The sequence below is a fragment of the Ailuropoda melanoleuca genome, chromosome 7, assembly GCF_002007445.2.
Source record: "Ailuropoda melanoleuca isolate Jingjing chromosome 7, ASM200744v2, whole genome shotgun sequence".
Lineage (NCBI taxonomy): Eukaryota > Metazoa > Chordata > Mammalia > Carnivora > Ursidae > Ailuropoda > Ailuropoda melanoleuca.
In genome coordinates, this window is record NC_048224.1 from 48568666 (window position 1) to 48589769 (window position 21104).

At 38.8% G+C, this 21104-nt stretch overlaps 2 protein-coding genes across 2 annotated transcripts in view; one reads left to right on the forward strand and one right to left on the reverse strand.

Annotated features, from left to right (window-relative positions):
• LOC100484909 (olfactory receptor 1J2) overlaps positions 1–20624 on the forward strand; it is a 24527-nt gene extending 3903 nt beyond the window's left edge. The window contains exon 3 of the mRNA XM_002930671.2: positions 19691–20624. Within this exon, the coding sequence (XP_002930717.2) occupies positions 19691–20624 (934 nt within the window). The remainder of the gene's footprint in view (positions 1–19690) is intronic.
• The window catches only part of LOC100483648 (olfactory receptor 1J1), a 33191-nt gene continuing 16085 nt past the window's right edge, over positions 3999–21104 (reverse strand). The window contains 1 exon segment of the mRNA XM_034664456.1: positions 3999–4941. Coding sequence (XP_034520347.1) covers positions 3999–4941 — 943 coding nt within the window.

A 21104-nucleotide genomic window follows, 5' to 3' on the forward strand; every position in this document is an offset into this window, starting at 1 on the left:
CTGGTGATGGGTAGTAAGGAGGGCACGTATTGCATGGTGCACTGGGTGTTATACGCAACTAATGAAGCATCAAACTTTACATCGGAATCTGGGGATGTACTGTATCGTGATTAACATAATAAAATAAAATAAAATAAAATAAATAAAGTTATACTAATTTAAATTTCCATTTCTTAAGTATGAGAGTTCTTATTACTTTACTTTTTCAGCAACACTTGCTATTGCCGGATTTCTTAATTTTTGTGACTCTGGTGAATAGCAAATGGTATCTCATTGTGATTTTACTTTCAATTTCTCTATTTATGAGGTAGACCATCTTAACCTATACTTATTGGATATTTGTGACAGAGATGGCTGGCTATCCACCAAAAATTCATGACCTTCCTCTCAAGTGTGAAGTTGTCAGTGAGAGACAGCTGCCAAATCTCCTGTTAATCTAAGTGTTGCTATGTGGCAAATCTCCCCAGTAGAAGAGAATGTCTATTCTTTCCCGGCCAGAATTTTAAAGAAACATCTGTGTTTTCTCCTCTGTTGTCTGAAAGAAAATTAACCACTGCCCTGAGAGATAACTGAACCTGGTTCTGAAATTACTGCATAGTGAAATGCCATCAACCTGATAGAAGACCCACATTGGACCATTAGAGCAGCCATCATTATCCTTATTGGTACAACATTCTTTTGTGAAATACATGATTATGTATTTTCCCTGCTTTTCTACTGGATTGTTTCTCTTCTTTTTTTTAAAATTTTATTATGATATGTTAGTCACCATACAATACATCATTAGTTTTTGATGTAGTGTTCCATGATTCATTGTTCACATATAACACCCAGTGTTCCATGTAATACATGCCCTCCTTAATACCCATCACCAGGCTAATCCCTTCCCCCACCCCTCCCCTCTAAAACCCTCAGTTTGTTTCCCGGAGTCCATAATCTCTCGTGGTTCATTTCCCCTTCTGTTTAACCCCCCCTTCTTTATTCCCTTCCTTCTCCTACTGATCTTCCTATTTCTTATGTTCCATAAATGAGTGAAACCATATGATAAATTGTCTTTCTCTGCTTGACTTATTTCACTTAGCGTAATTTCCTCCAGTCCCATCCATGTTGATGCAAATGTTAGGTAATCATTCTTTCTGATGGCTGAGTATCTCTTCTATTTATTGCATTGTCAGACAGACTTCATATAATCAGTAAATTAATCCTTTGTCAGTTGTATATGTTGCAAATGTCTTCCATCATTGGAAGCTTGTTAGGTTTTTAAATTATCTATCTATGTCTTTACTTTAATGTGATTAAAGTCATTAATGCATTATTTTATGATTTGTGACCTTGACTTTAAGTGCTTCCTTGAGAAAGTCACCTTGAAAATGGTAACCACTCTGTTTTATAGAGAATGAGGAAGAGATTTGGCATCTGGAAAAGTGTAGAGGCTGTGGAATGGTGGATTGAGATTTCTTGTCAGACGGAACATCTTGAATTTATATAAATAGTAGGAATACCCCAGGGGAATCCCCTCTAGAACCATTTACTGCAGATAATTCAGTGTTAATGGTCCACCATTACTCTTGTTCAACGGATAGATAGAGTTGGTTAGCAAAAAAAACCTACAACAAGACTGATAATGGTTCTGTAGTGTCAGTGTCAGAGTAAATGTCCTTCAAAGTGAAATATATTAACATCATTCAACACATGCACACAAACATACACATACAACCCTTATGACTGACAGGTCATATGTAAGGCATTTTTCAAAGTACAGGGGAAGTTTGTGACATTGGGGGAAAAAAAAGAAGCCAACTGAGTTTCTAGAGGGAAACCCGTACCCCTGACCTAATTAATACTGTGTAATAAGAAGCTGAGCTACATGTCATCAGAATAAAAAAACAGAATATCAATAGTATCTGCTTTGATAACAATTCAACAGGATCCAATTTTTATAGCATTTTGGAGATTTCCATCCCCCACTGGGGCTTTGCACTGGCAGTGGCTAGTAAATCATGTGATTTTCAAGGTGGTTTAAACCAAATATGTCTGGGTTTTTAAAAAGAAAAAAAAAGAACTTCCCTGTCTCAGAGTCTCCCAGGCTGCTTTACCATGTATCCTCTGTGATATAACTAAAGTATATTTCTTCCTGTGATTGCTTCCCCTCAGAGCCCCTGATTTTGTGGTAGTGCATTCCCTACAGATCTCTTACTCTCTGTTTCCTAGACATGCTCATGGTCTTATTGGGGAGAACTGAACATGGCTTCCTACCAGTTTTCTTTCTCACATAACCCACCTATAGTCCATAGGAACGTTTTAAGAAAAAAACCTGAAATATAGTTGACACATTATGTTACATTAGTTTCAGGTGTACAGCATAGTGATTCCACACATAGGAAATATTTTTGCTTTTATTACCCCACCATGAAAGAAGTGAAGGAATTTCTCAAACATAATTCTATTCCATAATTCCAATTCCCCCTTGCCCTACTCCTCCCCATTTCATATTTCCTATTGCTCTTGCTCTCATCAAAGTAAGAGATACATATCAAATTCTCTAAATGGTTCTTTTGAAGCTTCTCCCACTAAGGTTGAAGAGAGGAGGAAAGCACCTCCTTGTCTATTGAGAGGATTTGGGGTTCGCTGTGCAGCTTCCTCAAAAAAATTCTCCCACAACTCCCTCTCATATCTAGCTCTTAGCACTTTTTAGATTCATGTCTAGGCTGAGAGGCTCATGAGTTATGAAACTGAGTATTGGGCATTTCCTATAAACATCTACATTTTGTGTCTTACAGCTCACTTTGGCACCTTGTGTCTATCAAATGTGGGTAGCTCAGCTGAAACTTCCAGTTTAATATCCTGAACATGCTTCTCCCTCTTCCTGTGATCACCAGGACAAGATAGAACTTCATGTGTCTGATTAATTCTGATTTGTTAAGTCTTAGGTAAAGCAACACCTCTCTGGGAAGTCTTTCATATCTTCTGCCACTAGGCTGAGCTAATTATTCCTCCCCAGGACACAATGTTCCATATAAACAATTACAGTCTTTGCCATGCTGAATCACTCTGGGGTCAGACAGCCAAGATTCAAATCTTGCTTTACTAACTCCGATGTTAAGAGTTTTTTGAGCAAGAGTTTTACCAAAATAGTTCTTTGAGCATGAGTTTTCTCAAAATATCTCTTAGGGTTGTTGTCAGAATTAATGATTTTAATGCATCTTAGGCTCTTAGACTAGTGACAACTGAGGTGACCTTTATTTTGTTGCTGAATATCTGTGTGTTTTTGGGAAGAAAGGACATGTGGGTTATATTCCTGAAGGACAAGAAAGCAGTGTGTTAATTATTATGTAAGAAAAGTAAAATTTCCTATGTTCTTCTTGGGAGTTATAGAAGGGCTCAGAGTCCCTGAATACCTGGATGCCTGAGTGAAGAAAGAGACATATCATCACCAAAATGGAAAATTCCTTAGTTATACACAACTAATGAATCATTGAATATTACAACAAAAACTTATGATGTACTATATGTTGGCTAACGGAACATAATGAAAAATAATAAATAAAATATCTTATAGACCATTTCCTTTGATCAATATAATTTTTTAATTTAAATTCAATTTAATTAACATTTAGTGTGTTATCAGTTTCAGAGGTAGAATTTAAAGATTCAAAAAAAAAAAGAAATAGATGTAAGAAAGACCAAATACATTTTATAATAACCCGAAAATTTGGGGGAAGGTCAGCCCCAATGGCTTGCATTTGATGATACCAGCCAAAGTGATACAGCATCTTCAAAGTATTTTCTGATCCCATTATTCAAGAAAAGAGCAAATTAAGTCCTTATTATAAAGCACATCCCATTTTACTATTCTCTCTAACAGGTGCAAGAATAACGTCAGCAAAGTATTTCCAGGTGACATTGTGGAAGAAAGACAAGTGAGCTATATTTACAATAATTTGTATTTACATGTAATTGAGGAAATAAGATCATATGGATAGATTAAAATAAAAGTATCAGTTGAAAGAATATGTTTTCTTACTCAAGAGTTTTCTCAAGGCCTCTTTCATGTCTTTATTTCTCAGGCTATAAATGAAGGGGTTCAACATGGGAGTGACCACTGTGTACATCAATGAAGCAATTATGTTCTTGCTGTTGGTGTTGTTGGATGAGGGAAGAAAATATAGGCCAATAATTGCCCCATAGTAGACAGTCACCACTGAGAGATGTGATCCACAAGTGGACAAGGCTTTGCAGATGCCCTTGGTAGAAGGAACCCGGAGGATGGTGGTCCCAATACGGCCATAAGAAACCACAATGCATAAGAATGGAAGCATAATGGCTGCTAATCCTGCAGTAAAGATTACCAATTGGTTGAGGGAAGTATCGGAGCAGGACAATTCAAGCAGGGCAGCAAGGTCACAGAAGAAGTGGGGGATAGTGTGGTCAGCACAGAAGGACAGCTGAGCTAGGAGGAGAGTATGCAAAAGAGCGCAAGCACAAGCAATGACCCAGGACCCAGCCACCAGCATGACACAAATGCTCTGACTCATGATGATGGTATAATGCAGAGGGTGACAGATGGCCACATACCTGTCATAGGCCATTGAAGTGATCAGGAAGCTGTCTAAATCAGCAAAGAATATGAAAAAATAGGTCTGTGAAATGCACCCTGCATAAGGAATGGATTTGTACTTAGTCTGCATGTTCATTAGCATCTGCGGGACAGTGACAGATGAGAACACAATATCAGAGAAGGCCAAGTGGCTGAGGAGGAAGTACATGGGGGTGTGGAGGTGAGAGTCCAGCCTGATGAGCAGGACGATGAGGAGGTTTCCCAGCACCGTGGTCAGGTACATGCCCAGGAATAGGGTGAAGAACATGCCCTGCTGCTCTGGCCGGATGGGGAGCCCCAGGAGGAGGAACTCGGACATGCCACTCTGGTTCTCCAGCCTCATGCTGGTATATCAACTGAAGGGGGGCGGTGGGAAAGTTGAAGGGAAAAGGTGGAATGTTTCTGGATAAAAAAGTGATCACAGTGGCATAGTATAACAGAGAGGTTCTTTTGATTTAGGGAGGTCTTCATTCGTATTTTCTTACATTTGAGGCATGTTTTGCTGGATAAATGTAGAAAACATGTACATTTAGGATATATAATCACTTTCTTTCTCAATCTGCTGCTTGTCTCTGCAAATGAAAAAAATTAACAGTTGATGTTTATTGAATGTGGTCCTTATACACTGTTCAAATAGCTCATGTATAGTAACTGATTCAACAGTGTTAAGTGTATGAATGAGAGAGATACTGCTGTTATTTCCACTTTTCAGATGGGCAAGCTAAGGCAGACAGTCTCACAGTCACTGAGGTTAAGAAGAAGACCAGCTGGGATTTGGACTCCAGAGTTTGTTCTCTGGAAGCAAAACAAATTACTTGACATCAGAAATCTCATTGCCCAAGGGGTGCCTGGGTGGTTCAGTCAGTTAAGTGTCTGACTCTTGATTTCTGCTCAGGTCATGATCTCAGGGTAGTGGGATTGAGCCTCGTGTCAGGTTCCATGCTCAGCATGGAGTCTGCTTGAGATCCTCTCTCTCCCTCTCCCTCTTCCCCTCCCCCCCTCTCTAAAATAAGTATATAAAAAATACATATATATATGCATATATATATGTATTTTTATACATATATATGTATTTTTTTATTGAAATCTTATTGGAGGGCACATGTTGTAATGAGCCCTGGGTGTTATATGCAAATAATGAATCATGGAACACTAAAAAAAAAAAAAGAAATCTCATTGCCCTTCATAATTTTGTGTGTAGTGATCTGTTTAATTCTTCATCCTCTGCTTCTTAACACATTCCATGGTTATTGCTGATTTGTTCATTGGCTGTAGAACCAGAATCTATCATAGACAATTAATGAATACACAATATAAATTTGTTGTTCAGATGAAAGTTGTCACATTCAGTTAAATTCATCACAGCAGCCTCTTAAGAAACTTATATCAGGCCTGTTCAAGACCTAGGTTTCATCCTAGTATTCCTGGGATCCCATGTTACTTAGTTGCCACATGGCATCATGTTCAAAGAAGTATGATCTAAAAGCCAAATGTAATTTTTAAAAGGAATTCTAATCTTTTCAGTGTCTCTAAAGTTACCTATAAGAGTTTTATTTCCTAACCCAAATCAATATTAATAAAAATACCTTAGGAGAAGGTAGGGAAAACTGAATGGGAAGAAATCAGAGAGGGGGACAAACCATGAGAGACTGTGGACTCTGGGAAACGAACTGAGGGTTACAGAAGGAAGGGGGGGTGGGGGGATGGGGTAACTGGGTGATGGGTATTAAGGAGGGCACATGTTGTGATGAACTGGCTATTATATGCAACTAATGAATCATTGAACACTACATAAAAAACTAATGATGTATTATATTTGGCTAACTGAACATAATAAAAAAAAGAAATAAAATAAAATATCTACATGTTTTTTAAAAGAGAAGGCAGGGATTCACTATAACATTCCAAAACTTATTGTAAAGGTATACTGATTACGACAGAAAATGTAATTTTACAAAGATAAATGAATAAAATAGTAGAGGAAAATAGCCTAGAAACAGACATGTTCATGACGCGGACTTGGCCTCATCATTGCTTTTTCAACTGGATTTAGAAGCGAACCTTGTACCACCGGTCCTGGTTCCCCCACCCCCAAATGAGTGAAAGGAATTGTGTAATCATGAACCATTTTAATCTAGTAGGTGAAAATTCATGTCAAATGGTAACTTTCAATGGCAATAGTAAAGGATGCCAACTCACTTTCTATAATATCTGGAACCAGATATCAAACAAGAAATTTCTGGGAGCAGAAATAGGTGAAAGGTAGTTTGCTACTTCGTCCTAGAGGCACAAACCTCTAGGCTTTCCACACAGATTCTAGCACTTTGGTTTTTTTTTTATTTTTAATTTTAATTTTTTTTATGTAAAGTTCAATGATTCATTAGTTGTGTATAACACCCAGTGCACCATGCAATACATGCCCTCCTTACTACCCATCACCAGCCTAGCACTTTGGACCCAACCTTGACCCCAACGTTTTCATGGATTGTGGAAAATGAATGAAAGAACACTCTCTCTAATTTACTTGAGATTCTTCAAATTGCCTGGGTCAGTTTTTCTTGGGGGAACATGCAGAATGATACCTATGTAGTGTGATTTCCAGAACAACACTGAAACTTCCATATCCCCACCCAAAACACCACACACAATAGGCTGCTGGTACTTGAAATTCATTCAGCAAGAGAAAAAAGGCTTTAAGTTCCAACTGAAGTAAATATTCCTGGAAGAAAAATTCCTATGGCCAACCCTCCCACTGAGATGGAATGGCTGGGGGCCATTCATATTTGGCAACCAGTGTTGAATGGCAGAACAAGGGCACTGACCTCCTCAGACACACTGAGGAGGGGAGAGGACTGGGGATTATAGACAGCATGAAAGTAGCGATTGCAGATAGAACAAACTCACCATTTTTGCAATTGGGCTGCTAAAGAGCTAAAAATAGTCATATTGTTAATAGAATCTCATTTAGCATCTAATTTGTGCCAGGTACTTTTCAAATACTCTCCATTTCCTTCCCCAACCTTTCAACATAGACATCCAGATCCTCATTTTAGAGAGAAGACCACTGAACTCAGTGATGAAACTTACCCAGTGTCAGATAGCACTAGTATCTGGTGAATCTGGGATTTGATCCCAGGTATATCTGTCTTAAAAGACTATTTTGCTCCCACTATATTACCTGCCTTTATTAATGATACCCTCAGGTAAGACAGAAGCTGTTGCCTGAGAGCACTCAAGAATTTTAGGAAGTATACTATGTGTTTGCTAATTGAATTTAAATAAAAAATAAAATAAAATAATTTTAGGAAGTAAATCAGGGAGTTTGAAGATTAATGAAAATCTGTGGCTTCAAGATGTGCCTAGATGGTAATATTAATAATCATGATAACAATAACATTATAATAACAATAATTCATTAATCATATATTTATTGTGTGGATAATATAGGCCAGCTGCTATGACATGTACTTTATATCATCTCAGCCTAACAGGACCACAAAAAAGGGTTTTTTTTTTTTTCATTTAAACAGTTGGAAACTAGGGCTTGGAAAGTATGAGTACTTTGCCTAAAATCATTCAGCATGGAAATTACGGACAGATCATTCAATCCCAGAGCTATCTGAGTTCAAACCCACGTTCCTAACCACCATGCTATACCACCTCTAGTAGAGCATGGTTTGATGGAAAAGAGACATCTGGATATGTGCTCCTCATTAAGGAGAAGAAGATGGGATCTGTAATTTCCCCCAAGCCTTTGGGTGGATGTATGGCCTCAGTCCTTAATCAGATGATCAAAAGCAAATAGAGACTAGGGGTATTATACGCAACTAATGAATTATGGAACACTACATCAAAAACCAAAGATGTACTATATGCTGGCTAATTGAATTCAAATTTTTTAAAACTGGGGGGGAAAAAAGAGACTAGGATACAAGCTATAGGATCTACAAAGATAGCTGCTCATACAGTGAATTTCTCAGAGCTCCAGGACAAAAGCAGGTCAGATATTGGTCAAGATCTTTGATGGAATACCTAATTTCTATCAATAAGCAAACAAAGTTAAGGTAACAATGCTATGCATCCATTGAAAGCAATACCACATAGCTAATAAAATGAGTTTATAAAGAGCTTATGATATAATTTTTGAAGGAACATAACAGGAAATTGTAGGTAGGCATATTTACAACTATTTACAAAAACAATGCAGATTATATGTATATACATATATTTTAACTTGAGAAGTTTTTCTCATAGTTTGAATGCATGCCATATATTCAGCAAAACTGTAAAAGGGATAACATTTTCCTAAAAGGAAAGTACCAACCTTCAAGGAATTATAATCATTATGTTCACCCAAGTTATTTGAGATGATACAACAAAATTATACAAATCCTTGGCAAAATTTCTGAGAAATTTTGCAAGATTTCTGAGGCAGATCATTCACACACACACACACACACACACACACACACACACACACTTATTGCTGAGTGAAGTCTATAAGCACTGCCCTTACTGAACTCAGTAATGATATAAATCAAGGACTGTCAGCTCCAGGATAGGAAATAATTTTTCATTTGCTCTCCAAACTATTTAGATCTGGAACAGGGAAAAAAGTCACAAGCTCAACCCACAAATAAGGAGGAAGTACACTCTCTTTTTCACCAGATCCAAGGCAACGACAAAGGTATCCAATTTTATCAACTAGGTTGGGAACCAGGGGACCAAAGCCACAAATTTCTGGTGTTGGACAATTTGGAAATAATTACTGCACTTCCCTTAACCATTCCCAGTGGAGATGTGCCTTTGCCAGATAGGAAATATAGTCAACTCTTTTGGGAATACAAATGAGGACTTGTTTGCAGATTCATTTATTTGTAAAGAACTTTCAAATCATTAAGCTCATAAAACCCTCCCAATAATTCTTTTTTTAAATGATTTTTTATTATATTATGTTAGTCACCATACAGTACATCCCCGGTTTCCGATGTAAATAATTCTTGAGGTAGATAGCATTTTCCCCATTTTATTGCATTTGAGAGTGTTAAAAAAAATGGCCAAATGAGGATTGAAACCCAAACCCAAACTTCAAACCTAAAGCCTAATTCCACTGCACCATGATGCGTCTCTCATAATAGCAGGCTCTGTATCATATTGACTTCTTCCTTCTCACATTTAATCTGGAACTGGGAAGAGAGTTGCTACTAGTCCCTGGGAAATAAAAACATTTATCAAGGAATAGTTGGGCTTCTGTTTCTCAGAAATGGAGGGTTTTTTTTTCTTCCTTTAGAAACACCTGAATGTGTGCAGGATTTTTATTTATTTATTTATTTATTTGGTCAGACGTGACACATAGTGATAGTTGGCACACACTCAGGGCTCAAAATATATTCTTTAACCATGAATGTGAGAAGCCTTCAGAAACCTACTCCATTCAGATTGGCAAAATTAGAGAAGAGACACAGAATCAAGTAGAGGAGATAGCATTTTAATTCATTATTTTTTTTCAAAACTCATTCATGTACTCATTCATTTACTCAAAATGTTGTGTAACTTCTATGTGGCAAGAATTTTATGAGGTATAGTGAGTAAAGATTTGAAAACACAGTTGTTGTTGTTGTTGTTGTTATTTCTCTGCGTGTCAAATGCTGTAGTGAGGGTGGGTGCTGACTGCCATAGGAACAACAGAGGAGGGGTATCAGACTCAAATTTAAGGGGTCCAGTAAGGTATGCTTTAGGAAGTTACAAGTCAGTTCCCAAGACAATTCAAACAAGTAAAAGATGGTACGCACAGCATAGAGACAGAGCATTGGGTAGGGGAAAAAAAATAAGAGGAATAGGAGAAGATGTGGAGAAAGGAAAGGATGACAAATTTGGGAATCTATTATGAGGAAAATTAGATTGGCTGAAATGTACGCTTCAATTGGGGAAGAGGTTCAGATGAGGCCAGAGAAATTAGCAGGAATGAATCACACAGAACCTTGGAAGACATGATGAACAATCTACACTTTATCTAAAAGCAAAGGGAGAGCCATAGAAAGATTTGATCAGAAGACTAACAGTGTCATATTAAAAACTATCACAACAGATGAAGGATGGATAATGAGCATGTGTTAGCAGCAGCTGGAGGGGATGTTGGAAGGGCAGGGATGGAGTGATGGGATGCCAGGCCAGAAGCAAGGAGACTTATTAAGAAGTGGCCACAGGTGGTTATGTGGGAGGTTATAAAATCTAAGAAAGACAATGGAGTTGTAAAGAATTATATGGGTTTAAGTTCCTTCAGAGTCAGAATCTAAAGGATGTGGTCATTTTGATGTGAATTGATTTTGATAGACTATAGAAAATGAGGAAAATGAAAACGTTTAAAACCTCTCTAAATGTGTGGCTCAGACAGCAGTTTGTGTGGCTGAACTATTTACTGAGATAGGGGACATAGAAATAAAAAGAGACTTGGGAAGGTTTTTTTGTTTTATTTATTTATTTATTTATTTATTTATTTATTTATTTATTTGCAAAAGAGCACAGTGAGAGAGAGCGAGCATAAGCTGGGGGGGGGGCAGAGGGAAAGGGAGAAGCAGACAGGGAGCTTGTTAAAATGTTTATCCTGCCCAGAGCAATTTACTCTTTCAATGCCATCCCTATTAAAATACCACTGGAATTTTTCAAAGAGCTGGAACAAATAATCCTAAAATTTGTATGGAACCAGAAAAGACCCCAAATCACCAAGGGAATGATGAAAAAGAAAAACAAAGCTGGGGGCATCACGTTGCCTGACATCAAGCTATATTACAAAGCTGTGATCACCAAGACAGCATGGTATTGGCACAAAAACAGACACATAGATCAGTGGAACAGGATAGACAGCCCAGAAATGGACCCTCAACTCTATGGTCAAATAATCTTTAACAATCAGGAAAAAATATCCAATGGAAAAAGATAGTCTCTTCAATAAGTGGTGCTGGGAAAATTAGACAGCTACATATAGTAGAATGAAACTGGACCATTCCCTTACACCATACACAAAGATAAACTCAAAATGAATGAAAGACCTCAGTGTGAGACAGAAATCCATCAAAATCCTAGAAGAGAACATAGGCAGTAACCCGTTCGACCTTGGACAAAGAACCTTTTACAAAATACATCTCTAAAGGCAAGGGAAACAAAAACAAAAACGAACTATTGGGGGAATAAACCATGACAGACTATGGACTCTGGGAAACAAACTGAGGGCTTCAGAGGGGAGGAGGGTGGGGGAATGGACAGGCTGGTGACGGGTTTTAAGGAGGGCACGTATTGCATGGTGCCCTGGGTGTTATATGCAACTAATGAATCATGGAACTTTACAGCAAAAACTAGGGATGTCCTGTATGGTGACTAACATAATATAATAAAAAAATATTATTAAAATAAATAAATAAATAAAATGAACTACTGGGACTTCATCAAGGTAAAAAGCTTCTGCACAGCCAAGGAAACAGTCAATAAAACTAAGAGGCAACCCGCAGAATGGGAGAAGATATTTGCAAATGACATTACAGATAAAGGGCTGGTATCCAAGATCTATAAAGAATTTCTCAAACTACACACAAAAAACAAATAACCCAGTTAAAAAATGGGCAGAAGACATGAACAGACACTCTCCAAAGAAGACATAAAAATGGCTAACAGACACATGAAAAAAATGCTCCACATCATTAGCCATCAGGGAAATACAAATCAAAACCACAATGAGATACCACCTTACACCAGTTAGAATGGCAAAAATTAACAAAACAGGAAACAACAAATGTTGGCAAGGATGTGGAGAAAGGGGAACCCTCTCACACTGTTGGTGGGAATGCAAGCTGGTATAGCCACTCTGGAAAATGGTATGGAGGTTCCTTAAGATGTTAAAAATAGAGTTACTCTACGACCCAGCAATTGCACTACGAGGTATTTACCCCAAAGATACAGATGTAGTGAAAAGAAGGGGCACCTGAACCCCAATGTTCATAGCAGCAATGTCCACAATATTCAAACTGTGGAAGGAGCTGAGATGCCCTTCAATGGATGAATGGATAAAGAAGATGTGGTTTATATATACAATGGAATATTATTCAGCCATCAGAAAGGATTTGTATCAACATGGATGGAACTGGAGAAGAGTATGCTAAGTTAAGTAAGTCAAACAAAGAAAGACAATTATCATATGGTTTCACTCATATGTGGAACATAAGGAATAGCATGGAGGACCATATGGGAAGGGAGGGAAATCTGAAGGGGGAAAAATTAGAGAAGAAGACGAACCATGAGAGACTATGGACAACAGGAAACAAACCAAGGGTTTCAGAGGGGAGGGGGGTGGGGTGAGGGGGTAACAGGGTGATGGATATTAAGGAGGGCACATGTTGCGATGAGCACTGGGTGTTATACATAACTAATGAATCATTGAATACTACATCAAAAGCTAATGATGTACTATACAGTGGCTAACTTAACATAATAAATAATAATAATAATAATAATATAAATCAAAAAGAGAGTTGAATCCAAAAGAACAGATTTTATTTATTAATTTATTTATTTGAGAGAGAGAGAGTGAGTGAGAGTGAGCACAAGCAGGGGGAGGGGCAGAGGGAGAGGGAGAAGCAGACTCCCCACCAAGCAGGGAGCCTGATGTGGGACTTGATCCCAGGACACTAGGATCATGACCTGAGCCAAAGGCAGATGCTTAACTGACTGAGCCACACAGGTGCCCCAAACTTGAGAAGTTTTTTTTTTTTTTAAGATTTTATTTATTTATTCGACAGAGATAGAGACAGCCAGCGAGAGAGGGAACACAAGCAGGGGGAGTGGGAGAGGAAGAAGCAGGCTCATAGCGGAGGAGCCTGATGTGGGGCTCGATCCCATAACGCCAGGATCATGCCCTGAGCCGAAGGCAGACGCTTAACCGCTGTGCCACCCAGGCGCCCCGAAACTTGAGAAGTTTTTAACACACTTAGTGTTAACCCATAAGAAATTCAGGGGGTAGGTGGATATATTTTGGAAAGAGAGAGAAATTCCTGGACCATCAATATATAAGAGGATGAGATTGCCTAAAAAGAAATGAGATGAACAAGAAAAGTTGAGAAAAAAGTTCAAGATTAGAGAGGAGAAAGGAGAAGGGAAAGATGGAAAGAAAAGTGAGGGAAGGGAAGAGAACAGGGCTGAATACAGACCATAAGGAACACTGACAGTCAAGGAAATGACAGAGAAAGAGTGTCCCCAAAAGACATCAAATGACAACCAGAGACATAGAAGGAAAAAATGTGGGACCACTAAAGCTAAGGGAAGAAAAGTTTGAGTGTTGAAAACCATCTACTGAATTGAGGAATAAGAAGGATTTTGGTGATGTAATATGTCAGTGAGTACAGGGAACAGAATCTAGATTACAGTGAATTGAAGAATAAATGAAAATGCGAAGTCCAGAAGGTGGCTAGTTGGATTGATCCAACAATGAAGCTTTGCTAGATGTGTAGTTTGGAAGGCCATTGAGGTAAAGCCTTGGGCAAACTGGTAAGAGAGTGATAAAACATGAGATCAATCCTGGAGAGGTAACAGAATGAAAAAGAAATTTGGGAGAAAAAGGATAGGATCAGAGACTGGATAGATTTATAAGGCCAATGATTTTGCATAATGGGTAGAGGGGAAGAGAGCAAAGAACTGAAAACTCAAATTTAATATTTTATGGGCAAAGTAATTCCAAATCTTCCTAATATGGCCATGGGAAGAGATGGCTAAAGTACAATACCAGTCAAGGTCATTGAAAATGAGATCAAAGAATAAATAAACCACGTTGTTGAGCGGTTCATTCATGGAAATGCTGAAGGCACCCAGTTGATAGCTAATTTGTAGAGGTGAAGTAAACTGATTCAGGTGCCAAGATCTGGCACAAAACAGGACTCATTGGAGTTTGGTAGTTGGTGGTGTAGGCTTTGACACATAACAGTTTCTACTCTTTGCCCAATACTTTTTCAAGTACTTTGAAAAAGTTTTCTTTAGAATAAGATTAGAAAGATATCTAATTACAGTATAATATAAAAAGATAAGTAGGATAGCCCAGTTTCCATAAGGAAAGGGTTAAGGCAACTATAGATAGTACACACTCATTAGAAGTAATATTATATGGTCATTCCAATGATGTTTATGAAAAGCTTATGATATAATTTTTGAAAGAACATAATAGAAAATTGTATATAAGCATGTTTATAACTCTACATCAAAATGCAGAGTATCATATTTTTATTTTATTTTTTTGAGAAAGAGAAGCACATGCACGCAGAGGGGAAGAGGGAGAGGGAGAACCTTAAGCAGACTCCATGCCAAGCATGGAGCCATTTGTGGTGCTCAATTTCATGACCCTGAGATAATGACCTGAGCCAAAATCAAGAGTCAGATGCTTAACTGACTGAGCCACCCACGTGCCCCCAGATATCATATTTTTAAAACCTGGAAGGATGTGCTCTGAAATGTTAACAGAAGCTATATTTTATAGGGAATAGAGGCTTTATGTATTTTAAAACTATTTCTCTGCCATAATATTTATATAATCATACATTCATTTTATAAGCAATGAAAATATTAGTCTTGTGAACTGTTGCTGAATTTCATGGTCCAGGAAGAAAGGTATAAGGGTTGACAAAATTTGAGAAGAGGAAGGCAGTTGCCCCTAATAAGCATCATTACTGTGTCTGATTGCTCTTTTCCCCACCCCCACTCATTACACAGAACTCTGAAAATCAAGGCATAAAACCTTCAAAGGACAAGTTCCTGCAGCCTCAGGGAATAGTCCCTCTCCTAAAAATAATCTGCAGCCAACAAGCAAATGCTTATTGCCACTAGCAAATAGTTTATATCCCACTGCTTTATAGGGCCTCTGCCTTTCTAAATACATATGCAGAGAGAGAAGAAAGCAGGATCTTTGTTGAATTTATCCCTAATTTTTAATTCCTTAGTACTGGGCACATAGAAATCCACTTTAAAAATGCCTCCTGAATCATAGTGAAGATAATAATGCTGTTTTCTAACAGTCTATAATAGAAAATTACTATTACATTATAAAAGATTGTTTTGCTTGGATTCTTCTGGAAGCCAACTCTGAATCAAGAATTAAGGACAAATTGTTTATTGGGGGATCGAAGGAAACAGCAAAGGAGGATGAGAAAGTAAGACAGGGGAACTAGGCTATAAACAAAGGACATCTATCAATAAAATTATCACCTGGGAAAATGAAGCTAATTCCACTGCGAAAACACCAGGCTCCAACACACCTCAGATTTTTCCACCCTACAGGAGAATGAGCTGGGGTATTTGTGGATCAAGTGCTGTGTGTAGTTAATCGGAGGCTCTAGGGCGTGGTTGTGGAGGATAGAGAGTGTTGATTTTCTGGCACTTACAGCCTGCTGCACTTGTAGACAGCCCAGGCTCCCGGGGCCAGGGAAAGCCCTCAAAGAAATAAAAATACTGGTAATTGAGGTTCTATCCAGAGTGCCCTGCGATGGAGCCATAAACGGTTATGAGTGGGGACTTGATGGAGTCTGTGCATTCACCTCCTACACTGTTCAGATCCACTCCTGTCTTGCTACGGATGCTTCAAGATGGTGGCCACAGGCGCAAACTGAGGGAGAGACATCAATACAGCATAGATGATATAAGGATCTAGGCCACCTGTTTCTGAAGTTTACCTTTGTTTTCTAATGCCAAATTTGCTGTTGTATCTACCTGACCTTATGACTTTTTGTGCCTGGCAATACTCAGCTCCAGTCACATGATGGCCCATGGTTAGGCTCTCCATCTCTACTAAAGACTGGTAGCTTGCCAGCAGCTCCTGTCTCCAGAAACACCACATTGCAACTCTTCTAGTGGAGTCTGCAGAGGCTCCATGTGGTGTCATTATCTAGCATGAATACCTCCAGCACCATGGGTTCTGCCAACACAGATGATCCAATTAGTAGGGTCCCTTGTACCATAGTCTGAATCAGCTGTAGAGCCCTCTATTGCTCTAGATCCCACTTGAAACTGGCAGCCTATCAAGTCATTTGAAAAATCAATTAGAGCAGTATTCCAGGTGTGGTATGCACTGTCTCCAAAATCTGAAGAGTCCTACAAAGTGCTGTGAAATGTGCAATAACTTGTCCCTTGCTTTCCAGCTGGAATTTTGTCTTTCATCCACGGAGTGCAAGCTCCTCTGTTGCCTTCTACCTACCATGCTACCTACCACAGGTCTTTCTTCTGTCTATAGCATATCAGACTTCAATCTAAGGGGTCTCCATTTTGACTCACTATATTTCAATCTGTCCAAACCCACCTCACATAGCTTTGTCTGTGCCTTGCAGTCTACTCCTGTCAGTACGATGCTTATATAAATTCCTGTACCAGTATCTGAGCTCCTTACATATATATATATATTTCATTCCAAAGAATGACTAATGCCACAATAAATGATCATTTTCTTCAAGGTCAGTTTCAAAGAACCTGAAGCTTTTAAACTTTGAGTCAATTTTTTTTGGACTGTGTGTGTGTCAACATTTTTTCCTATGTGCCAGTTTGTTTTCTTTGTGGGTTATTTTTCCCTCCCTCCCTCTTTCCTTCCTCCTTTCTTTTCTTTCTTCCTTGAAAACTATTTTTATTTGATGTAACCAAACCTGTTTGTCAAAAACATACTAAAATCTCCCCCCAAAAAGGTGGTTGTTCCTGTCTCTTCCCACTTTGTGTTTCATAATAATCACCAGAGAGAAGAAAGTCATTTTCTTTGGGTTACCTGGTGGGTAGAGCCCAACAAGAACCCTTTGTGTAGGACATAGTTCTACCTAAATTCTCAGGGGCCATCCAATCATTTGGCTTTGTTTTGGATCTAGTTGGATCCAGTAAGTTTTTCTCTCTTTTTTTTTTTAACCTCTCTGGAGTTTACTTTATGTCAAAAGGTGATTACAGCAGCCTAGAACAGAAGGGAGACTGAAGATGCCTTGAGAGCCTTTCCCTGTGGGCTCATTCTCCAAGTTTCCCAGCACTAACATACCTACCACAGGATAACTTTCCTAGGGGAATCAAGGGGAAAATCAGGCCAGTAATCTAAGTCTGCTGGATGTTTTGAACTGGAAATAACATCTGCTTCCTACACCCTAGGGTTCTCTCCTTGGCTAGTTATACTCCTTAATTCATAGATTCAGGGCTGGTAAATAGAAGTGAGAGTCTGAATGTGTAACTTTTCTTGTTGATGCCCAAGAAATATCTAGGACCTTGGAAGCTGATATTTAGGTCCCCTAAAGAGAATCTCAGGACACATTTACTGACCAAACACTGGATAAATGCAGGCAAGGTCAGTATTGGGGATGGAATGGGTATGTTTTCTCAGCACATATGGTTTATATATGGGGATGGAAGAGGAAGAATGAGAAAGCTGATTCTGACATGGAGGAAAAGAGAGAATAAAAAAAGAGAAAATGAGAGAGGGCAGGGAGGCAGGGAGAAGGAGTAGAGACACAGAGTAACAGAAGAACAGAGAGACAGAGGCAGAGAAAATGAGAAGTGAGACAGAAAGAAGGAGAAATGACAAAGATAAAGTGAAGGGACAGACAGGAAGAGAAAATAAAAAGGACAAAAGTGAACCAAGGAATAAAGAGATACAGGGAAGCAGTCTTTGGAGGAATTTCCACTTGCTTTAGATCTTATATAGCATTGCTGCTGAATGTGGGACAGGGCATTTTATTTTTTTAATTAAAAAAAATTCTTTATTTAAATTCAGTGTAATTAACACATATTGTATTATTAGTTTCAGGGGTAGAATTTAGTGATTAGTTCCATATATAACACCCAGTGCTCACTACATCAAGTACCCTCCTTAATGCCCTTCACCCAGTTATCCCATCACCCCCCACCTCCCCTCCAGCAACCCTCGGTTTGTTTCTTAGAGTGGGAGAGGGTGTTTTATAGTCACCTTTGTGACTCGTGGCAAATGCCCCTAATGAGACAGTAACCTCATGTCCCTACATGTTAGGTAGGAATTTGAGAAGCAATTGCTTCATTTTGTTGAATACCACATGGAAGTTGGGAAGGACATGTGAGTTTTGTTGCATACTGGTACCTAGACAAGCAGAGGATTTAGATATTCTTGAGATCTTTCCCATGTTGGGGCATTAGTTTCCTGTTACTGCTCTGACAAATTACCACAAAGGTAGCTTCAAAAACCCAACATTTATTATCCTATAGTTCTGGAGGTCAGAAGTCTGAAATGTTGGCACTCCTTGGTAAGGGCTCTAAGGGAGAATTTGTTTCCTTGCTTTGCACAGTTTGTTTGTTTTGTCCAGTTTTTAGAGACCGCCTGCATTCTTTGGCTCATGGCCCTTTCCCCATTTCCTACACCAGCAGCATAACATTTTAAAATCTCTCCCCGACTGATTCTTCTGCTCCCCTCTTCTACATTTAAGCATACCTGCAATTACATTGGGCCCTCCCAGATAATCCAGGATAATCTCATTTTAAAGTCAGCTGATTATAGATTTTTAAGAAAAAAAATCTCTCTTCAGCTTCAGTAGGGAGAATGGATAACATAATTCAGAGTTTCCTAAGAACCCTCTACTGAATTGAAATAAACAAAATGTATGTATATTGATGAGTGTTCTTTAGCCAATACAATACTATTTGTATCCTTTTATTTGAAAAATCCACCTGCCATCTGAAATTTAACAACTGAATTCCAATTGTTGAAGTCAAATCTTCCAAAGGTTGCTGTGCTGTGGTTGATGACTTGGAGTACTCAGCACAGAGCATTCTTGGGGCAATAACATGGCTGAGACATCATATTCCATGGTCTGGTCTTCAGTGTCACAGATGCAAGAATTTTGGTTTGTCACTAACCCCGGAAAATCTGGCTCTCGTTAACAGTCCTTCATCAACAATTTTCCTAATTCCTTTATGTGCCAACATATAAAGAAACATATGAGAAATAGGTTGTTTCCCACCTTCCAAAATAAAACATACATATTTTTCATATGACTGCTAAAAATGATTATTTCAGAGTCCTTAATATTTTTAACCATTCTTCATTCCCAGCAGAAGAAAGAGTACCATGAGGAGGGAGAACCAGAGCATCATGTCCGAGTTCTTCCTCCTGGGGCTCCCCATCCGGCCAGAGCAGCACGGCGTGTTCTTTGCCCTGTTCCTGGGCATGTACCTGACCACGGTGCTGGGGAACCTGCTCATTGTCCTGCTCATCAGGCTGGACTCTCGCCTCCACACTCCCATGTACTTCTTCCTCAGCCACTTGGCCTTCACCGATGTCTCTTTCTCATCTGTCACCGTCCCAAAAATGTTGGTGGACATGCATGCTAAGTACAAATCCATTCCCTATGCAGGGTGCATTTCACAAATGTATTTTTTTATATTTTTTACTGACCTGGACAGCTTCCTTATTACATCAATGGCATATGACCGCTACGTGGCTATATGTCACCCTCTTCATTATAGCACCATCATGAGGGAAGAGCTGTGTGCCTTACTAGTGGCTATATCCTGGATCCTGTCCTGTGCCAGCTCCCTTTCCCACACCCTTCTCCTCTCCCAGTTATCCTTCTGTGCTGCTAACACCATCTCCCATTTTTTCTGTGACCTTGGTGCTTTGCTCAAGCTGTCCTGCTCAGACATCTTCCTCAATGAGTTGGTCATGTTCACAGTAGGGGTGGTGGTCATTACCCTGCCATTCATATGTATTCTGGTATCTTATGGCTACATTGGGGCCACCATCTTGAAAGTTCCTTCCACCAAGGGGATATGCAAAGCATTGTCCACATGTGGCTCCCACCTGTCTGTAGTGTCTCTGTATTATGGGGCAATATTTGGGCAGTATCTTTTCCCCAAATTAAGCAATTTCACTGACAAGGACATCATTGTGGCTCTCATGTACACAGTGGTCACACCCATGTTGAACCCTTTTATCTACAGCCTTAGGAACAGGGACATGAAAGAGGCCCTGGGGAAACTCTTCAGTAGGGCAACATTTTTCTCACAGTGATATGACATTTATTTAAATCAGAACCTCACTTTGGTTGACCTCATGTATTTGATTTTCCATTTGAATATTTTTCAAAACTTTAATGTTTCCACCCTAAGACAAATGGTGGCATGTTGGGTGTGCTTGGCAAATATTTGTTGCCCAGAATTTCAATCCCATATTAACAATGCTCTCTTTTATAAATACTTTTTGATCAGCAAATGCTAAGTTAATATTATTACTTATTTCTGCAACTTGGGGGCATGAATAATAACAATAATTTATAGTTTGGTTATCCTTTATTTGAGATTTTTGTAAACCCTTATATTTTGGGCCCATAATCTCAGGCTTTAACATGCCCCAGAATCTAAAAAATTAGCTGTATCATTTTACTACATTCTCTTAAGTATCTTTTTTTTTTTTTTGCAAATCCTCTAATTTTTAATAAAAGCTCCCAATTGGATTTTTATGTAAGCTTTTCAGTTTCAAAATACTATATGG